At 42.3% G+C, this 19,783-nt stretch overlaps 1 protein-coding gene across 5 annotated transcripts in view; it reads right to left on the bottom strand.

Moving 5' to 3' along the window:
- The window catches only part of macrod2 (mono-ADP ribosylhydrolase 2), a 399,810-nt gene that overhangs the window by 269,273 nt on the left and 110,754 nt on the right, over positions 1–19,783 (bottom strand). For all 5 annotated transcript variants that reach the window (XM_076743643.1, XM_076743644.1, XM_076743645.1 and 2 more), the window contains exon 4: positions 7,214–7,243. In XM_076743643.1, coding sequence (XP_076599758.1) covers positions 7,214–7,243 — 30 coding nt within the window. The remainder of the gene's footprint in view (positions 1–7,213; positions 7,244–19,783) is intronic.

The raw sequence follows: 19,783 nt of genomic DNA, 5'->3' as shown, positions 1-19,783 counted from the left end.
ACTGCCCTGAGGTTTTGCCTCAGCTGGCAGAGGTAGCATTTCAAACTGATAAGGTTCCAGACATTCACAGTCCTGTGGTTCAATATACGATGGGAGAGATTCTAGAGGAGAGAAGTCCTCCACCTTGAATGGCCCCGAGTGACGAAAGGCAGCGAGACTCTGTGTCAGTCTGACAATGATATTGAAAATAGGTGTGTGGGGCACTGATGATCTCTGGTGCAATCCTCATCACAGAGATACAAACCCATTTTCTCCTCAGCTTCTGCGATCTTTAAATCCACTGCAAGTTAATACAGGCTGAAAGATGCATGTTTTAATGCTTTTTAGGGCTTAAAAGAAAAAGGACATTCATCCCAATATCACTAATTCATTTAAAGCATAGTTTTAAAAAAGGCTGCTTTACTGATGCAGGTAAATCCAGCTGTCAAGCACAATCAACAACAAACCAAAATACTTTCAGAGTATTGCGTATTTCAGAGTCTGCGTAATTCTTATGCATTACACAGATACTTTCTGTGCACACATGCACACTCTAGAGTAGTTTCAATTTGATAGCAAAATACAAGTGAGTGGTCCTGGTTAGCTCCACAAAGCTTGCTACTCCACAGTCAGACACAGAATGCTTCATACAGTTTGATATGCTGATATGTGCGCTGTTTAAAGTTAGGCCCTTTCCCTCACCCGCACTGCAGTGCCAGAGATCAAGTGATGCCGTCAACTAGCTAATGACAAGACTGCCGTGGGCGACGGCCGGCAGCTTGATTTATACATGGGGACAGAGATGAATGATTCATAGGGTGAGGGAGGGATACCAGGATACGTGGCAGCTATAGGCCCCTCTCGCTTGCTTTTATTCGCAGGTACACACCTCTGCATAAATCCCTTGGAGCACTTTCTTATGTCTCATAAGCTTAGCATTGCACAACTGACCAGTCCGGTTACCACTGCCCTAGTCGTATATCTAATGTCCCCGTCTCCGCATTTCTTATAACTATTAACGCTGTCCTTCTTTCCCCCTAGAGTTCAATGACTCCCTGACCATTTCTTCTTCCCTTTCCATTATAATGCAAAGCTAATCCTAAATATGGAACCCTCTGTTGTAGGCTAAAATGAATGGTCCAATCATTCTGCATCAATTAGTCCATCAATCATTGCTGATTGGAGGCGGGGGGGGTGTTCATGGCAGGAGGGAGCTAGAGATGGCATTAGAAAGGGCTTTCACGCTGAAATGCAATTTCCATCACTATTTGGGTACCGCAAACTGCAGACCACAGGATGACCTTGTCTTGCTAATTTCTGTGCAATGCCCTCTAAATTACGTCGTCTCTGCATCTCTGTAATAACTGGGTGACAGCAGGAGGGTAGTTATCACATGATAGTTTTTTCAATATAATGACTGTTTCCACTGAGATGTCACTGTGCTTGACATAATTGTATATGTATAAAGTGGCCTTCACCATCATCTATTAAATGATACTTACTATTAGAGATCATCCTCTACTTTTGAAACAGAATACGATGATACAAATAATAAATAGATCTATTTGTCTATGGGGTTGAGCGCATATTATGCAGTCAGTAAACTGGTTAACACATTTAATAAAGGCAAGGCAACACTTGGGTGGTAGCATACAGTACAGTGTTGTTGATGCATAAACTCACTTAGAAGTGCATTACACTTGGGATGTGTAGCATAAAGTCGTTTTATAATTCACTGAGTAAGTGCAATTTTTAAAATGACTTCTCAGCTTATGCAACAACGAGGCCAATTCAAATAAGCTTTTTTTTTTTTAATTTTAATTATTTAAATGAATATCACTGGCTCGAGCCTATGCAAGTCCCATATTTGGATGGCACGATGAAAAGCAAGCACGAACACCGCAAACTGCGAAGCCCTGGGCTGAACACGATCTACTGAAATGAGAGGCATATACAGTACACTTACTTTAAATCGCACAAAGAAAAGAGAATACAAGTGTCTTTAGGCAGTGAGTCGATCTAGTAAATAGTTCCAGCAGGCAGGCAGGCAGGCAGACACGCATTTATATCAGCGCCGTCTCAAACGCACTTTAAAGAGCACATGGAACATTACAGCACAAATACAAGGTGGACCTAGATCAGAGTGTAACTAACTGCCCACTAAATAAGAGGAGATAAGTAAATCCCGAGGGTCCCGTGCTGACTGAGGAATCTTTGCATTCAATTTATCATTTTACATTATTTAGGCTACTCCACAGGGAAATACACTATCTCTGTCATAAGTTATGCTAATGGCTGTTACTACCATCTGTGAACCGAGGACCATCAGTCAAGCATAGTGTGCAATTTATGAGTTATGAGAATAATATGTCATCTTTGAGTGATTAATCATACAGGGGAGTTCTGGAGCTTCCAGAGTGCTGAGATGGTTTTTCGACAGGGACATAAGGCCATCTAGACCAAACCGTCACACAACACCAGTCTATATCTCAAATTATACCCCTCCCCCCCGCACAGATCACCAAGCCCTGGTCCCTTCCAATCTACTCAATAAACAAGCCTCGGGCAGGACCCAGACAGAGGATAATGGTTCACCTGGAGGTGACAGGAAAAGAAAACAGAGCTCTTTGCATAACGAATAGAGATAGAGATAAGCACGGTGAAGCACTTAGGAATCTTGATAAAGGATTATCCAAACATGTCCGAAACTGGATACCTTTTCTTTTCTTGAGCATGCTGGAGCGCTCTGTCGAAAGAGTCGGTGCTGTAGTTACTGCGTAGTTCTGCTGATGTTGTCCTTCTGCAGTCGGATAAATTCATTGTAAGTTCTCACATTTCACCCAAAGGTCAGAGCTGGGACATTATACTCCTTGTGTTAATTAGATTTGTAATTTACAGGCCTTTGTATGCACACCATTTTCTCAGCGCATCGCCTTGTTATGCCATTGGAGTCCACATCTGATGACATCTTTAGCTGCAGAGGACGGCGAAGAACCACATGAGCACCACCACAGCCAAGCATAATCACAGCAAGCATAATTAATCCCATATATTAGAATGTGTTGGTACTTGCCATGACTCACACCACTGTTTAGGAAACTTATGAGAGGGGAGTGCTGGGGGCACACAGCACTGCAGCCTCATGTTATGTAAGCAATGACAAAGGCTGGTGAGTTCAGTGAGCGTTAGCAGCCCGTGGCCAAATTAGCCCCAGTCAGGACGTACAAAACAGCCGTGCATGTGCCCTGCTGCTTGACTGCAGCAGAGAAAGGAGGCCCAACGTGAGAAGAACGATTTGTTTGGGTGGTCTAGTTAAAGCCTAGTGCTAAATGGGCAACGATTCTGGTTAGAATGCTAATGAGCCAATTCCCCTCCTGGATGGAGACATCAAAGGCAAGAGGAGCTCCCTCTCTCTGGCTACACAGGGCTTCATGGTATCATTACATGGCTCAGTGTGCACTTGCATCCTTGCGTGTGTGTCTGTGTCAGTGGGTGTGTGAGAAAAAGACAAATGGGGGTGGGGGGGGTGGGGTTAGGAGAGATAGACAACGTGATGTTTACATTAGGTCTGTCCTTTTGGGACTGTGCCAGCATCCTGGCTTACTGTGACACACATCACACGAGCAACCTGGTACCATTCATAATTACCCTCTATTCACAGAGGCCTCATTTAGTGTGCCATTATCAGAGATCATTGTTATTTCCCTCTATGTACGTATGGAATCCCAGTGAGACCAACATGTCTAACGTAGATAACAGTGCTATTTTGGTTAACCCCATTGTGTACATAATACTGAAGACATGCAACCCAGAGAGAATTCCCATCAGTGATTTCTAAGGATTTAATAGAGCATCGGGGCATAAAAAATCTTTTCTTGAGTTTTTTTTTTTTTGTCTCCATAACTAATGCTTGGAATATAATAATGTCTTTTTGGGGGGGGGGGGTTCAGGACAAATTTCACCCAGAGCCTTATTTTCATTTATTTCCACCCTATTCACACTGCTCTGGCTGCAAGCCAACTAAACAACCACCAGCATAAGAATTTGCCGTGACTTGTGATCCATCGGTGTGGATCTATACTGATTCAAAGATCAACAATCCAATATCATTAATGCAAGGTTAAAGCATCAATCATCATCGTCTTCAAGATGCACGAAACAATGACGTGACAGGATGAAATACTCAGGAAACTCGATGAACCTGACCCTTAATGTGTCAGATGCTCACCATCTTTTTTTCCACAAAAAATGATCTGCAACTCTAAAAGAGGGATGAGTATCACAGCTGCCATTTCATATTTCATTTACAAAGACACGAGGCCTTACCGTGTTGTCGAGAACGGCAGTTTTCATGAGCTATTGCATACTCTGGAGCCAAAATATCAATCCCATCGAGACAGCACTTCAGTGAAACTTGCATTCAGAGTCTGTACAATCTTCCAAATTGTGTGAGTCAGATTCACTGTCTGCCTTTCTATCTCTTGTAAGCTGTGCTGTATATCGAGTAATTAGCTTTGATGAGGTTGTTTTTGTACTGTTTTTGTCACATAAATGTAACTGATTGTGTTATGATGTTATTATATCATATCGATCAGGCCTCCAACCGATGTGATATCATGTCGTATCGATCGGAGGCCCCTGAACTGAATCAAAATTGTATCATGGCAGACAAAACTTGTTTTACGTTATATATTTACACCCCTTGCGTAACACACTTGAGTTAATGATACCATATACAAACAGGTGACGTCCTTCTCTCAAAAAATACTAACACATATGGGGGAATAACAAAAATTCCCCAAAACCATGTAAAGCCAGGAAACTTCTAAAAGTGTGTAGGTGGTAAACTAAACTTTTCATACATAAACTAAAGACTTTGCCCAGTTTTCACACACTGGTAGGAGGCTCACCTCCAGAGCTGTGAGAATTAAACGTGGCTCAGGTGTGTGAGGCCAACATGATGGATCATCCTGCGGTGAAGCTGCCCCTCTGCAGAGCCCTGAGAAGACAGCTGGGAGATAAGGCCGGCCCTGTATGAGAGCACATCTCCTCTTTACATCGATCCTCACCGCCACCAAGGCAGGAGGTCTTCACATGCCAAACGATAGAGGGAGAGGGAGGGCCGGGGTGAGAACGGAGAGAAGAGTTTTGCAGGTTTAGCAGGCACCTTCTAGTGATAAAGACACTGGAAGATAAAACCCCTCTTGGTCTCGTGCAGATAAAAAGACACGTTGTAGAGCTTTGTTTTGGGGAACAGAAAATACCATTTTCAGCTCTTCGCATGATCATGTCAATCTCTCCCTGGTTATAACCATCCCCTCATTTTTTAAGCATGGCCAAAGTAACACACGACCGCACACATAAGAAACAATAAAATAACAAACTTGTTGTGGTCATTATTAACATGACAAAATATGAGTCTAAGCATTTTACAGTTAACTGACCTTGTATCTTGTGCCAGTAACTTGGCAGGAATAGCATCGCTGGGAGTCAATTAAGAATGAAAGGAGGCTTTGCTCTGAAAAAAAGGCACTAGCTACAATTAGAATTCCTCTAGAGTTAATAAGCACAGCTGCAGGTCACAATCAACTGAAATGTTTTCTTGCAAAGTATGACATTAATTGACACAAAAGATCTCACATTTCAGTGTTGGCAGCTGCGCATTCGACTTCATTTTTTGTTGCTGCTGTGTTGAAACGGAGCAATCTGTAATACCCTAACGCCTGTTATTAGTTGAAGAAGAACCTGGATCAATCAACACAGCTGCGCGTTGTGAGATTCGGAGAACTGTGAAAAGGTGATTTGCCACAAAATAACAATAATGAAAACGTAATGACAAAGAAAATTGCTTCTATTGTTTCTCTGTACGTGGCAAATGAATACTGAGAGTCCAGTGCAGCCGAGACAGACACCAATCAGGAGGACAGTACAGCCTACTTTACGGGGCTTGGCTTGGTTATGGAGACGCATGTTCGTGACCCCTGATCTCAATCACAGACGTTCTTCAGATGGTTGTGCGCTGAGGACCTCTTCATGTCACTGATACAGATTAGGATGCAGCACTGATAGGCAACAACGGCTGGAAAGTTTGCAGTCTTAACCATGTAGCAGAACAGACGAGGGCCACTCCAGAGTGCATGATTAGATGTGAATAAGATTTCAACAGCTCTGTGTACGCTTTAATGGACACCGTGTGCACTGAGCAGTTAACTATGCGGCGGCTTTGATGTTGCTTTGTGCACATCCCTTGCCTGTGATGACTCATATTTCATGCCAGGTGTTCAAATCCTAATTAATAAATAAATAAACACAGAAGGAAATGCCATCCTGCAGAGTTCAGAAATCTGTCTTAATGTGTTTTTTTTTTTTTTTTTAAAAAAAAACAATTTTTAAAACTACTCAATAGAAGGACTATGTAATTTGGAGGAAAAGTTTGACAGTTAAAATCATATGCAGAATAACATTTTAATAAGTCACCCACATAATTATCTATTTTTTTCTGTAATTGCAAAAAATATAATTTCGGATAACTCCTACAACACAAACACCAACACAAACTGTACAAGAACATTTTACAGATAAGATGTACAAATGTCCAAGGCCCTGGTTAGGACCATCATGTAGAAGTGAAGGCCATCAGGAGACGGTGACACATTCAAAGTGACAACCGGCACAGATGGATAAACAGACAAGGCTGGAGCAGTGACCTTATTTCATTATCAAACCATCCCAACATATCATCAAAAATTCCCCTTCGGACGAAAAATTAACATTCCGCATCTGACTGGGTGCATTTTACCCCAGCCTCATCTTACTGTGGCCAAGAATGATTATTTCAATCATGTCACAGTAAAAGTCAAATTTCAGAAAAGAAGAACAGTGGGATTGGGCCGTAGCATTCTACTGGAGTTCCCAACCCATTATTCCCACACCACGCTTGGCTGCCTCAGATTTCCTCCGTTGCTTTGATGATAATGTTCTTCGGCAGGCTGCTAAAGTAATGACCATCTCTCAATGTGGCACAGTGCAAGGTTGCACTGCACAACGCTCTAATGTTTTGGCCTTACATTCAGCCACATTTAACACAGGCACTTGGAGCGAAACAGACACTAAAGTCTGCCATGAACCCACGGAACAATGTAGATGTGCCAACATGCTGGATCTGATGAGCGCAACTTTAATTGCTTTAATACCACAGGAGCCAACAATGAAAAACAAAAAGGTGTTCACTCACCTCCTCCTCCTCCCAGAAGGCTGGAGTTTGCTGAAGAGAGGGAGAGAGAAAAGAGCGAGTAAATTCCAAAGAGAAAGCAAACATTGATTATTCTATACAGGCAGCAACATTTGGATATTAAAATTTGGATTCAGCACAAGCATGATTTTTCATAAACACAATTATTTCACTCAACTCATTTGTGTAATCTAATGAATAGAACTACGACTGAAAAGTTTCACTGAGATTGACAACAGAACAGAATGATTCATGAAAAATATTCAGTTTATTTTCACAGCCCTCAAAAGAAAACCGGCTGGTGCCAAGAAGAGCCTGAAATTGGCTTGAATGATTATGCAGTTATGTTACAAATGTTTTTGTATCACTTTCTCAGTAAAAACCTGTAATCACACATTTGCATAGCTGTACCTGGCAATACATTTTCTTTTTTTTTTTTGCATTTCTATGCTAGCTTCAAACAACACCACAGTCATCCAAAGGTAACACGTAACAAGAAGGTCATCCAATAGTTTGTTTATCACACATCCAATAGGCAAAAGTGATCAGTGTGTGTGTGTGTGTGTGGCAGTGCTTTTCTTTGAACATTAAATTAGCAAGTTGGCAACAAATTCACTGATTCAGTCAGAAGCTCATTTCAATACACGCTCCTTAGCAGATTTCTTCCTTGGCAATATGACAGGTTATGCTCAATAAAACATTGTTCATTAAAAGCAATTAACAGTGGCCTGGAGTTTGAGACAACTGTAACAGGGGAATCCAGATTTCACCGTGGCTTTGTGTGGCCTCGTTGTTTCTTCATGGAAAAATGTCCCATAAATCCCTGAGCATGAGGTGAGGGGAGCTCTTCAGTGAAAGACCTGTGATCTAACAGCATGAGGCTTTGTTTTCACATGTGATTTAAGACTTGTTTGCACTGCATGGCACGACTCTGCTCTGCTCGGCTCGACTCGCTTTTGGTACCAGGTACTTCTCTTGATGTCGTCTCTCTCGGCAGATAGCGCCCCCTCCATTTGGCGGGATTCTGAGCTGATTGCCATGGCGACACCGCGTGAAACTGCCGAGACATTATCTTCAACGCGCCACAAACACAGGAACAATGGAGGACATCAAAGGGACGGCTGTTTGTCACAGCAAGGAGACAAAAAAAATTTCAACGGAAGAAAGCAAGACAAAAGACTGGTGAAAAAAAAAAAAGAGTCGGAAAGTCCAACATCAGAACACAGATGATAAGATGACTCCGGTCATTTCGTGTTACGTAAGTGATGTTTCCCTCTGACCAAGCAGTGAAGCAGTGGTCTGAAGTGTTACCACCTTTTAGTACCAGGTACCGGGTACCATCCATAACTCTTGCCAACGGAAAACCAAAAAAGAACGCCTCCAACTGAGTCAAGCTGAGCCGAGCAGTACCATGCAGTGAAATGAGGCAACAGATACGAAGGACACCCGCAGAGCAAAGCCTAGCTGTCATTCTGTTATCAGCTTGAAGACAGATAACTAACCCTAACCTGCAAACGGCATACGACCAAGCTGTGTTGTCCATGTGGATCTCCAACATGAACCGTAACTTAGCGGTTCAACAGAAGGTAGCGTTCCATCTAAGCGGAGAGTGTATCATGAAAAATGAACCTATTTTCATTTTGTTCTGTCAGTCAGTCAGAGACATCCGGTACACATGAGAGGAGAAAGATTAGAGGGGATTTAAAGTACAGCTGTTAATTTAGGTGTGACTTAAAGTAGGTAGCTTATGTGTTTGAAGTGTAGTTCATACAGCGGGCACCGGAAGAATCATACAGTGCTACATGCCTTTAATGATCTTCAGTTCCAGCCTCAGCATTGGCTATCATTAGCGGTGAACGCTACCCCATTACAAGCTTATTATTTCTGGAAAACGTTCTGGTGCACGAGCAACAGATAATGAACGTATGGTGTAGCATTGCAGTCCTGTGGCTGCTTTTTTTTTTTTTTTTTTTTTTTTTTTCGTCTGATTACGTGTAGAAGGGAACTTGTGGAGTTCACTCAGTTTCCACACCTTTCTGTGGCACCATTATGGCTTCGCATTGTTCTCATTTGAGCACCACACATATGAGTGGGCACCGGGACAAAGAAAGCTCTCCCACTGCAGAATTTGTTTCATCAAAGGGCTTTTGTTATGTGTGTGTGTGTGTGTGTGTGTGTGTGTGTGCGCATACAGTATGAACATAACATACACACACAAGAAACAGCAACTCAAACAGGGATGTACTGACAATCCACTGTCATGTTTACAATAGCACCTCTCCAGGTTTTTCTGTGATGAAAAAGATGCTTGTGCTCTTGCAGCCTTTGTTTAGCTCTGGAATCTGTCAGCTATCAACAGCAAGCACACAATTCAAATGTGCACTTCCAGAACAGGAAATGTTCTGCTCATATTTCAGAGGCATGGATAAATGTGGGAAGAAAAGTAAAAGGCCTTCCTAGGCAGAGATACCAGCGTTAATTTCATTAATGAAAACTATGACGGAATATGATCGTCAGTGACCTTTTGACCATGACTAAAACGAGACAATGACAAGCCAGCACCAATGTCATAAAACGCTAACTGTAATTACATTCACATGCATTATTGTTGACGAAAAAGATGAAAATAAAATTGCAGGTTTAAAAAAATAAAAACCTCTCTTTTTTGCTGACAAAAAGAGGAGACAAAACATTACTGAATGCTTTTTTTTTTCTTTTCACTGCAGTAGTTCCATTTCCTGTGCTGCATGTGCCATATCAGGACTACACAGGCAGCATACAATGAGCTAGTTCAGTTTAGTTAGGACTCGGTGAGTGTGTGTGTGCCTGAGTGAGATAGAGAGAGAGCGTGTGTGTGTGTGTCAGTAAACGCAGATTTCAGTCATATACTGGTGTGTGTGTGTGTGTGTGTGCGTGATCGCGCACATGTGTGCATGTGACTGTAGCGGGGCAAGTCGGCACTGAATGACAAACACTGATGTTCCCACTAGTTTATTTAAAGTCTATTTAACAAAGCAGTAGGAGCTTCAGTCTAAAGCGAGCGAGCTAACTAGCTACAGACTAAACGCCTTGCAATCCAGAAAGTGCACAGTATGAAACCAACACCTGAGCATCCAACTCACTAACTGATGTGAGGTGATGCTGTTTATTTGTCCTTCACGTTCACATCAAAATGAATTTGATTGGATTTGCTGTCAAAATGAATCTGATTTGGCATCAACTGGATCTGGATGTCCTCGTTAAATTGATTCCATCAGGACCAGACACTTACCACAGATACGCATTATTAATCATTCAAGCACTGTTTTTCATCAGATAATCATAAGATTAACAATGATTAAATTGACAAAGAAATTATTGGCTTTGGCTGGATTAGCTTGTTCAATGTAATCTGTTTGCTATAAAAGACTAAAATGCCAGTTTTATTAAATAGTTATGGTTGTCTTTAACTAACACAGGACTGAAATGCCCAGACATGCAGTATGCACGGCCGTATGTAACGTTTCTCATGATCTAAACGTGTTAAGCTTGTTGTCGTTTATCTATCATCAGTATAATGAAAGTAATAGTTTCAGTGGCAGCTAAGTGCAGGCTAATAGCATGCTAGTTTTCAGCAAAGTCTATCGTCATTGTCGAGTCTCCTGGAGAGTCTTCCTATTCCTGAGCTATTAAAACACTGGGGTTTAATTACCTGACATTATGGAAATGCATACCTGAGGGGGGTGCTTCATTTACTCCACATCTAATCAGAGATTGGAGATGTGGTTGCTAATCAGTCTGACACAACTCTCCTGAGTGTGTGTGTGTATGTGTGTGAAGTGCAGTGGTGGTTGTAGTGAACTGGGTAGTCTGGGGGTTGAGATGTTAGACGCGTTCCAACCACATGTGAGCTGGTGTGATCACGGCAGCAGCCCACTGGGAGATTAAGAGCGTTCGACAGCCATCTCATCTCTGCAGCGGGTTTGATAAATATGGAAGTAGGGAGGGGTAAAAACACTGCTTTATGCCTTTTCATTTCCCCTCTCCCTGCATCCTCTCCTTTTAATGATCAGAATGTCATGAAACATGTTTCGGCAGTTCATCTCAAAGCACACTGTGCTGCTTGTGCACACAGAATATCTGTAACCTACGGAGTCAGTGAGCTCAGCCCACAGCCATGCCTATCAAGGGAGACGTTAAGATCCCAAAATGGATGGGGACTTGCTTTAACAATCCCTCTTCAAGCATGAGACAAATAAGAAACAGCTGGTAGAGAGGCTAACCTACAGCAGAGCAGCCCTACACTCTTGGCACCAAAGGCTGTGAGCTTGTCCCTTATTCAGTATGACTTGCCTGAGAAGTGCTTCAATTATCCCGAGTGAAAATCAAAGCAGAAATCCATATTTGGCCACATCCACCCCATAATGCATATTTTATAGTGTGTGTATTAATTATAAACTAGCTCTCCTTGCTGTTTGTGCCTGCCCTGGGCTCACTCTGGCAATCTTGTGGTGGATCAACACATTTCTGCCTTTAGGGAAGCACTGGGAGAGCCAACAATTAGTATTATCAGAAGACCATTATCTGTTTCTTCTACAGTGGTTGAGTGCGTACATGTGCTGTTGTCTCTTTGAATGTATGTTTAATGGGTTTTCGACTCTGCCATCCTTTTTCGGCGTCCGCTGGTGCGTGGCCCCCTCGAGAATCTCGTGGATCAATTTTTCCTTCAAGGACAGAGAAGAGCTGCATCTCTGTCTTGAAAATGACTACAATGTTCCCATCACATTAGACAAAACACCGCAGTGATCTTTGAGCTTTAATATTTCAGAGAACCACCTGAATATTTCTTGTAAAGATGAGCCTTGAAAGTCTGCAATGACCCAGTTAATGAGAGGAAAAAGGGTAGCCGAAGGAGTGGGCGTTGACTAGGAGTTTGTCAGGAGTGCTGGTGAGAGTTGTCCCAGTAGTAGCCACAACATGGGTCATAAATCTCGGTGGAAGGGCTCCCCAGACTGCCTGGAGATGGCAGGTCATTAGGAACTGCTAGTCCACAGCATTAGGCTGGCCTGTCAAACACATGCCTGAACTGTCACTGTGGGAGCACCCACTTCCTGTCTGCCCTTTGAACTCCTCACCCCCACTGCAACCTCATTTATCCCTCAGCCAATGACAATGCAGCGGGGCCGCTGCTGTGTGTTTTCACGGCAAGAATATATTGATAACTGAACCCAAGCCGGAGAGTGTGACAGGCACGTTTTATGGATCGTGGCACTGCCTCGCACACACAAACACAGTGAAAAGGAATGGTGAAGCCACCCTCTTGTCTCACTGTGTCCATGTATTTGCAGAGCATTCATAAAAATGGCCTGTGTGCACTTCAGTGTGCGAGTCCTGTGTGTGCAGAGGGCAGCGAGGCGTGGATCTGGGTTGCGTGCGCTGTGTGTCATCAGCAGAGCCCTAGATCATGCAGTTAAATGGGAAGTGCTAGTGCATAACCACAAAACCTCAAGGCAGTAAACAGATCCACTGTCTACCTTCTGGTCCCTGCCACCTTAACTGAACTCTTTAAATATGCTATTCATTGAACACACTCTCACCTTATCCTTAGCCTCTTGCACTCTTCTCAATAAGCTCACAGGTTAATAGTGTCCTCTGCTGTGACTCTGGGATAAAAGGTGGGGTGCAGATACTAATAAAAAAAAAAAGTTTTATGGTTCAGGTTACCTTCTCTGTTGCAAGTAGATAGGTTGTTGAGTCTAAATAAATCTTGATGAAATTTTTCAACCATGCCACTACTGCTCTATATAATGCCACCAGCCTATCTGTGTTTGCAAATCTTTTTTTAGCTGTACTTTCAGTCAATATATCCAAGTCAAATTAACTGTGATGTGGACGATCTTTGCTGTTCTTTAGCAGCTGTATGGTGCTTCATATTGGCAGATTTCAATGTCACACCCTGCTGCTTTCAAAGCGTGTCTTACCTGTCCGCAAGAGAGGAATTCTGATTTTAGTGAATATGATTCCAAACACACAAACTGTCCCAGATAAAAGCACAAACTAGGTCAATAGAGCTGCTCTTTGTAACCGCGAGTCACATCATTTTTTTTCCCCCTCCATTCTTCTGCTTTAATTAGAAATCACAGCTAATTTGACAGGCACAAATTAGCATCTGCAACACAATGAACGGCAAACGGATGGCCTACAATAATGAAGAAAATAGCTGAGAGAAACATAGAGCCGATCATTTGTAGACTTGCTTGACACTTAGATGGTCATTAGATGTTCTTCCCCATAGTGTTCTGATGTCTAACATGTCAGCTCTGACACATCGATGTTCAAAGAGTCAGTGGAGTGAACGACTTTGGCAAATTCTTTTTGAGTGGAATAATGTGCTACTCCACACACAGACACTTTTCCACTCCACCGGCCTTCCTAACAGGCACTGCTACTGAGCCTGCACACAGACACACACACACACAAAACCACGTGCACGAGTTCACACGTGCGTGCACTGACAGAACAACACAACGCAATTGCAAATATTCACACTAGGCTTTAATATCTAGAGCAACCCATGCCATGTTCATGGGGCTCTGTGTTGAATTAAGGCAATTCTAACCTTTAATTATAGGGGCTCTTTTTTCTTTTAGTACCTGCCGAAATTCGCACAAATAGAAATAAAACTTAAACGAGCCACCAGTTGTGGGATGGGAGAGGAGAGGCAACAGTGCTATTTCTTATTTGTGGCACATTAAAAATGCATGCTACACCACACATGCTGCCCCGCCTGATAATACTGGTTGGCATTTTTGTTCTTTATAGCTTCTAGTGGTCCCTGAGGAGCCTGACTGAGCCAGACGAACTTGTGGTAGAGGTGGCACGATCCAAGCAGCACATTCACACACACATAAAAAAAAAAAAAGCCTTAAGCCTGGCTCATGCTTCATGTGGAAAAAAGGCAGTGGAGTCAAAAATGATGCAACTCTGGCTGAAACAAGTAAGTGAGGCTCTACTCGACACAAGCGCGTGCAACATGAACAAGTTCATATGACAATACTGATCAGAGCACCACCTCAATACCGACATGTCGAAGCATTCTTTAAAGTTTTAAATCACATGCCTTTGACGTGACTGATGTTTCAGGTTTCATTGGTGAGCCGAAAGCTGCTAAAAACAATAAGATACACAAGAAAAACATTGATGTGAAGCTGGCACACATCAATTTAGACAAAGCATGAAAGCAGAAATCTTCAATCTGCACCGAACAAAAGAGAATCTGACGTTTGGCATTTCAGCACAGGTAAAAGAGGAAGTTTGCAGCCAAAAAGAAGTGATGCATTTTGGCTTTAGTACCTGCAGTGTGTGCAGGTTGGGTAAGCAACTTCAACACTGACAGTCTAGGTTTGCATAGCTTGTCTAATCCATCTTCACTGTGACACGCAAACATTTTTCATAAAAAACAGCAAATTCAATTTAATACCGCCAGCCTTATGTTCCCTGCCTTCCGCGCCAGCTTACAGTAAGTTACAGGCTTTTTCAGCTTTGTGAAATTTTAGGAGGACCTTGTCACAGACCATGTTTGCCATCCGCTGGGTTGTTATATTAAATTGATTTGGTGCAGGTAACATACAGCAGGGCTCATTTCTCATGTGTGCAGGTACTCTGTCGGTGCTCAGCACAAAACAAAATTTCCTTTGAGTTAGATGGAGGGTTGAACTTTCAGCTGCTTCGAGTATTTTCAGCTCAAGCTATTAAAAGCTCATCTGACTCAAACATGCAGTAAATGGCTGTCGGATTCGTTGGTTACCTTCTCTGCGGCACACAATGGTTCATGTGTTACCATACCAACCTCGGCAATGTTGATTTGTTGTTATGTGAAGCAGCGTTTGACTTGTGTCGGCGTCACTAGCTCAGGAAGAGACTTGCATGTGTCAAATACCAAGACTTAGCAACGTCACTGTAATAACAATGTACATTCTATTTCAGGTTGTGTTGTATTTTTGAAAACTCATTACGATATCAGGTTACCGTAGGCAGCTTCTTAAACCTATTCATATTCTTAACTGCACTTGTCACAGAGAGCTGATGGTTGAAATTATGTTGTTTTTGCAGCTTCTTTTTCAAACTGCAGCATGAGTGTTATGATGTCTGAATGTATCAATGTGACAACATGCTGGTGTCACAGTGATTAATCCCTTTCCTCCGCAGGCTTGTCACCTTCATAACAAAGCAACAATACCAGATGCCAAAGCCAGCCCACACGTCTATTGTTATAATTACCTGACCTTCAAATCCACATTAATGAGCCCAGGATGATCCCATTCTCTTTCATCATTTGGCTTCCGAGCCCTCCTTTTATCTAACAAGGTCACCTTTCACAACACTGCTTCTCCCTGAAATACACATCCCCCTCATAAATATACATCTACCTGCATCTGCTCAACCCCCAACCCTGAGAAGGGGAGCTTGGAGAAATTACAAGAAAATAAAGCTGTAGGTGGGCTCTGCAAAGTGCGAGTTTGTATTTCTTCTGAAGTTGACACAAAGGGAAAGTCTATGCCACCAAAGTTAGACACAGAAAACAACTTTCTGACGATTGAAGTGTTACTTAATAATTGTTTGGAACACTAAAGACACAGCCTGTTAACATGAACGAGAAAAACACACTGCAAGGGCTCTGAAGGCACGGTGCAGGGGGGCAGCGGAGAGAGCAGGGTTCATTAGATGAAGTTGTTTCGATCCCTTCCCACTATTTTAATCACAAATGCGCTGTGGTTGTCACAACAACAGAAAAAAACATCTGTGGCTTGTCAGGAACCACAAGCACAATCTCAGAAAAACAACACATTCAATTATTCATTTTATTCTATTGTATTTCAGCCACATTTTACAGTAGGACTCGTTGAATTTAGAACATTTGGAAAAGGTGAAACTGAGTTCCATAATAAGCCCAGCAAGGAAATCTCTAACACTTACCAGCTAATATTAAATAATGTCTATGGCTACAAATTCCCACATAAATGCTCAAATTAAAATACACAAATTACACAAGTTAATGACACGTAAATGTTTAAAGTAGCCTGTTCTCGCATATTTTAACGCTTGTCTTGACATCTCAGCGCACCTCATTGCTCACAGGTCTCATGCAGAACACTACCAACAGATGAGACATTCAGTTCATGCATGCTAAAAAAAAAAAAAAAAAAAAAAAAAAAAAAAACACCCATAAAGAAATGAGGCTAAGCTAGATATTCAACATTAGTTTTAATATGCAAAACGTTACATAACCCAGCAAGATATTTCAACTGATATTCACCAACCCTGTGCAACTTCGAAGAGGCACCATCATTTTCTAGTTGAGATGAAATAGGTTATCTGCAAACTTCACAGGGCTCAGTGTCACTGCGGAGCTCCGGCAGGATTTGGGCCAGCAGCTGCACATTATGCTTTTATCCAGTCACATTTCTGGATTTATTGGCCTCGCGTTAATGCAGGCTCTTCCCTACTGGTGATCAGGCCTGCTGGTACGGTAAAGACCCGCATGGCTCCTCAGGGCCTTCACAGTTCACTACCCCCAGCTAGGTACCCGCCCGGCAGCCAGACAGTTCCCCTCACTATATCCAAAATAACACAGCTGGGATTTCTACAGACCGAGGAGCCAGGACAGCATTAAATTGGAGATCCTCATCTACTGAAGTGTGGTTTCTGAATCTACTTCCTTACATATCGCTGCTTTCTCTTTGCAGAAAATAGAAGTCTGGAAATGAGGGCCTTGCCCTCGATAGCCAGGCCAAGGTACAGACACTCAGAGTTAGACTCTATATAGCTTAAGTGCAGAACATTGCATTAAGGAAGAGTGCATTGTCTTTTTTAACACTAAATGTATTTTAACTTCTCTTACTTCCTTAGTAAAATGCACTTAACCGGCACTTAAGAGAATCCATTCCCACCAGCATCTATTTCATCACAGTGGTGTAAGTGTTGAGGTGATGTGTGAAGTGAGCCCTGGCTCCAGAAGTACTCCGTTTATGTCACAGATCTCCCTGGAGCGCCAACAGCAATCAGGCTGGAGCAACTCAATCATAAGTCCAAAAGAGATACACCTTATTGTTCATGGTGCCATAAAAAAAAAAAAAAAAAAAAATCACAAAGGCGTTTCCTTTTCTGCTTATCGAGCATGGAGGCCAAAACAGGTCGTGTGTCAATTAAAGGAGGAAGTTCCTCGCAGTCATAATTCTACAGCTTGTTTGTAGAATGTATTAAATACTAAACTATAAAATGCTATAGTGCTGAATAAAGCTAACTTTTTACATCTTAAAGCAACTGCAAAAATGCCAGACATTCCTTTTGCCTCAATACACAGCACTTGTAGAGACTGATGCTCCTAAATCAAGTGTAACAGAGTCTAAATGAAGACGCGTCAGTTCAGTCTACTGAAGTACATGATGAAAGCTCTTAAGCCAATCCTTCTTGGCTGAGAGATGATCTCATAAATAACCATACCTGTATTAACATTAATAGTGACAGATGTAATGGTTTGATCATAATGGGAGGTATTTACTTCGAGACAGTTGTTTACTCCCCATACTTTGTAATGGAAATAAAACAGCTTTGCACCTCAAAGACAATGTCTTCCATTGTGCGAGCTCGACTCAGAGCTGTCCCAATCACAGGCCGCATTTTTAGGCAAGAAACCTGCAACAGAAACAGCGCAGCTCTACAAACAGGCTTTTGAATGCAAGTTGGAGCTGTTAGGGCTATTGCTTTCGTGCCCTGCAATCATCATAGCTCAGAAGAGGAGACTGGACTGACAACTGTGCATTGATCACACTCTGTTATCTCTGTTAGATATTGTTGCTTGTAAATGCTGCAGCACAAACAGCAAAAGAGGGTTTTCACATACATAAACACCTCACAGTTCCTGTCTTTTGAACAACAGGAATGTCGTGGTCTGCAACAATAATAGCGTAATATTGTTTTGAGCTTATTTCTTTTGTAGCACCTATGGATCACACCGTGTTCAGTTCAGTGCATCTTCAAACAAGCATCTGTTTTTTTTTTCCCCCCACAAACACATGCACACAGAATCCCAACGGATAATTTCTTGCTCACCGGTATCTGCAGGCTTTTGTTACAGCAAAACAAAAAGACAACCTGTTTCAACTGCTTATTCAAGGGGTTTTAAAAAGGCATCCTATGAAATAGTAAAACACGGCGCTGACACTCTGAGAATTATACAATCAGACAGGCAGAATGTTTTCCTCTTGGCAGTGTCACCAAACAAATCTGAGCTTGAATAAAACAGCGAATTGGCAAGACGAGGAGCAGAAAAGAGTTAAATGTTCTATCTATCTTTGTTTTTACACCATTTCGCCCGGTCTTTGTGCTCTGCTTTGGTAATCGTTTGTTTACGTCAGCTGAATTGATAGAATCCATCGGTCTGCTCAAATCAAGTTTCAAGCACGGTACCTCTTGCTGGTCTGAAAACATCCTGCCTGGTTGACGCTCATCCTGTTTTAGAATCTCTCTCTGCTTCCTCATCCAGTTTGAAGTCGTCCTTTGAATGATATTTAAACAGAGGACACTGTTTGGCTTAATAGATCCTCTCTAACTCATCAGAGGGTATTACCCACAGAATAATGTGAAGTTTCCCTGTACACACATTTGCCTGAACAACCGAAATCATCCATTGGAAGACCTCGTCAGAAAGAAACTGGGTGTGGCAAAGAAATTGCTGGATACAGCGGGTAAGCCAACCAGGACCCTTTCAGACACATACTGCGTTTCACTTCAGAACATAATGCTTGTGTCTGTTTTTGTAGCACAAGTGCTCCTCTTCCATACACAGGAGACTGGGACACATAATCAACCACATCAAACTAAATAATTGACAGGCTGGCAGAGTGAAAGAGTTATCATGGGGATACTTAACTAGGAGAATAGATTGACAATGGTTATATCTCTCTAAATGATATTGCCGTCCTCCTGCTGAACTTTGCAGTGCTGCTTAATTGCAGCCGTTAATTGGCTTGCCTCCAAGCTCTTTATTTCATTGCTGAACCCCAACACACATGCACTGTAGCCATTTTAGAGTTGGGTTATGTGTTAAAGCCAAGATTTACACAAGATTTTCTCCCACTGATGTACTGATGAAAAGGATCTACTTTTACTGTTGTGTGGAGAATAAATTAAGTAGCACTAGTGTAAGTTGAGGGTTTCCTGCTGGTTTATAAAAACCCCTGTGAGAGCTACCGGCTTTACCATCAAGACGGTTTAAAGTTAGAGTGGCAGCAGTGACAGATGACAGGTGTGGTACAGGACTCCAAAGTGTCCTTCTAAAAAGAGCACTAACTCAACAGCTCACATCTAATAGAAGGGGTGAGCAGCCATGAAGGTGGGTAATAAGGAGAGGGAACCCTGTGGTACTTGTAGCCAAACTGGGCCAGTTTAACATTAGGCTGTCAGCTTTAGTGTTCCTGTGTTAGAGCCTCCGCAATAGGAGGCGGGGCAGTGAACACAGAGCCGCTTCACTTTGAGAGCTCCAAAACACCAATCAAACACTAAAAATCACGCTAGCACACTAGTTCTATTGTG

The sequence above is a fragment of the Chaetodon auriga genome, chromosome 11 (assembly GCF_051107435.1).
Source record: "Chaetodon auriga isolate fChaAug3 chromosome 11, fChaAug3.hap1, whole genome shotgun sequence".
In the NCBI taxonomy this organism is placed as follows: Eukaryota; Metazoa; Chordata; class Actinopteri; order Chaetodontiformes; family Chaetodontidae; genus Chaetodon; species Chaetodon auriga.
This window is presented reverse-complemented; position numbering and strand designations above follow the sequence as displayed.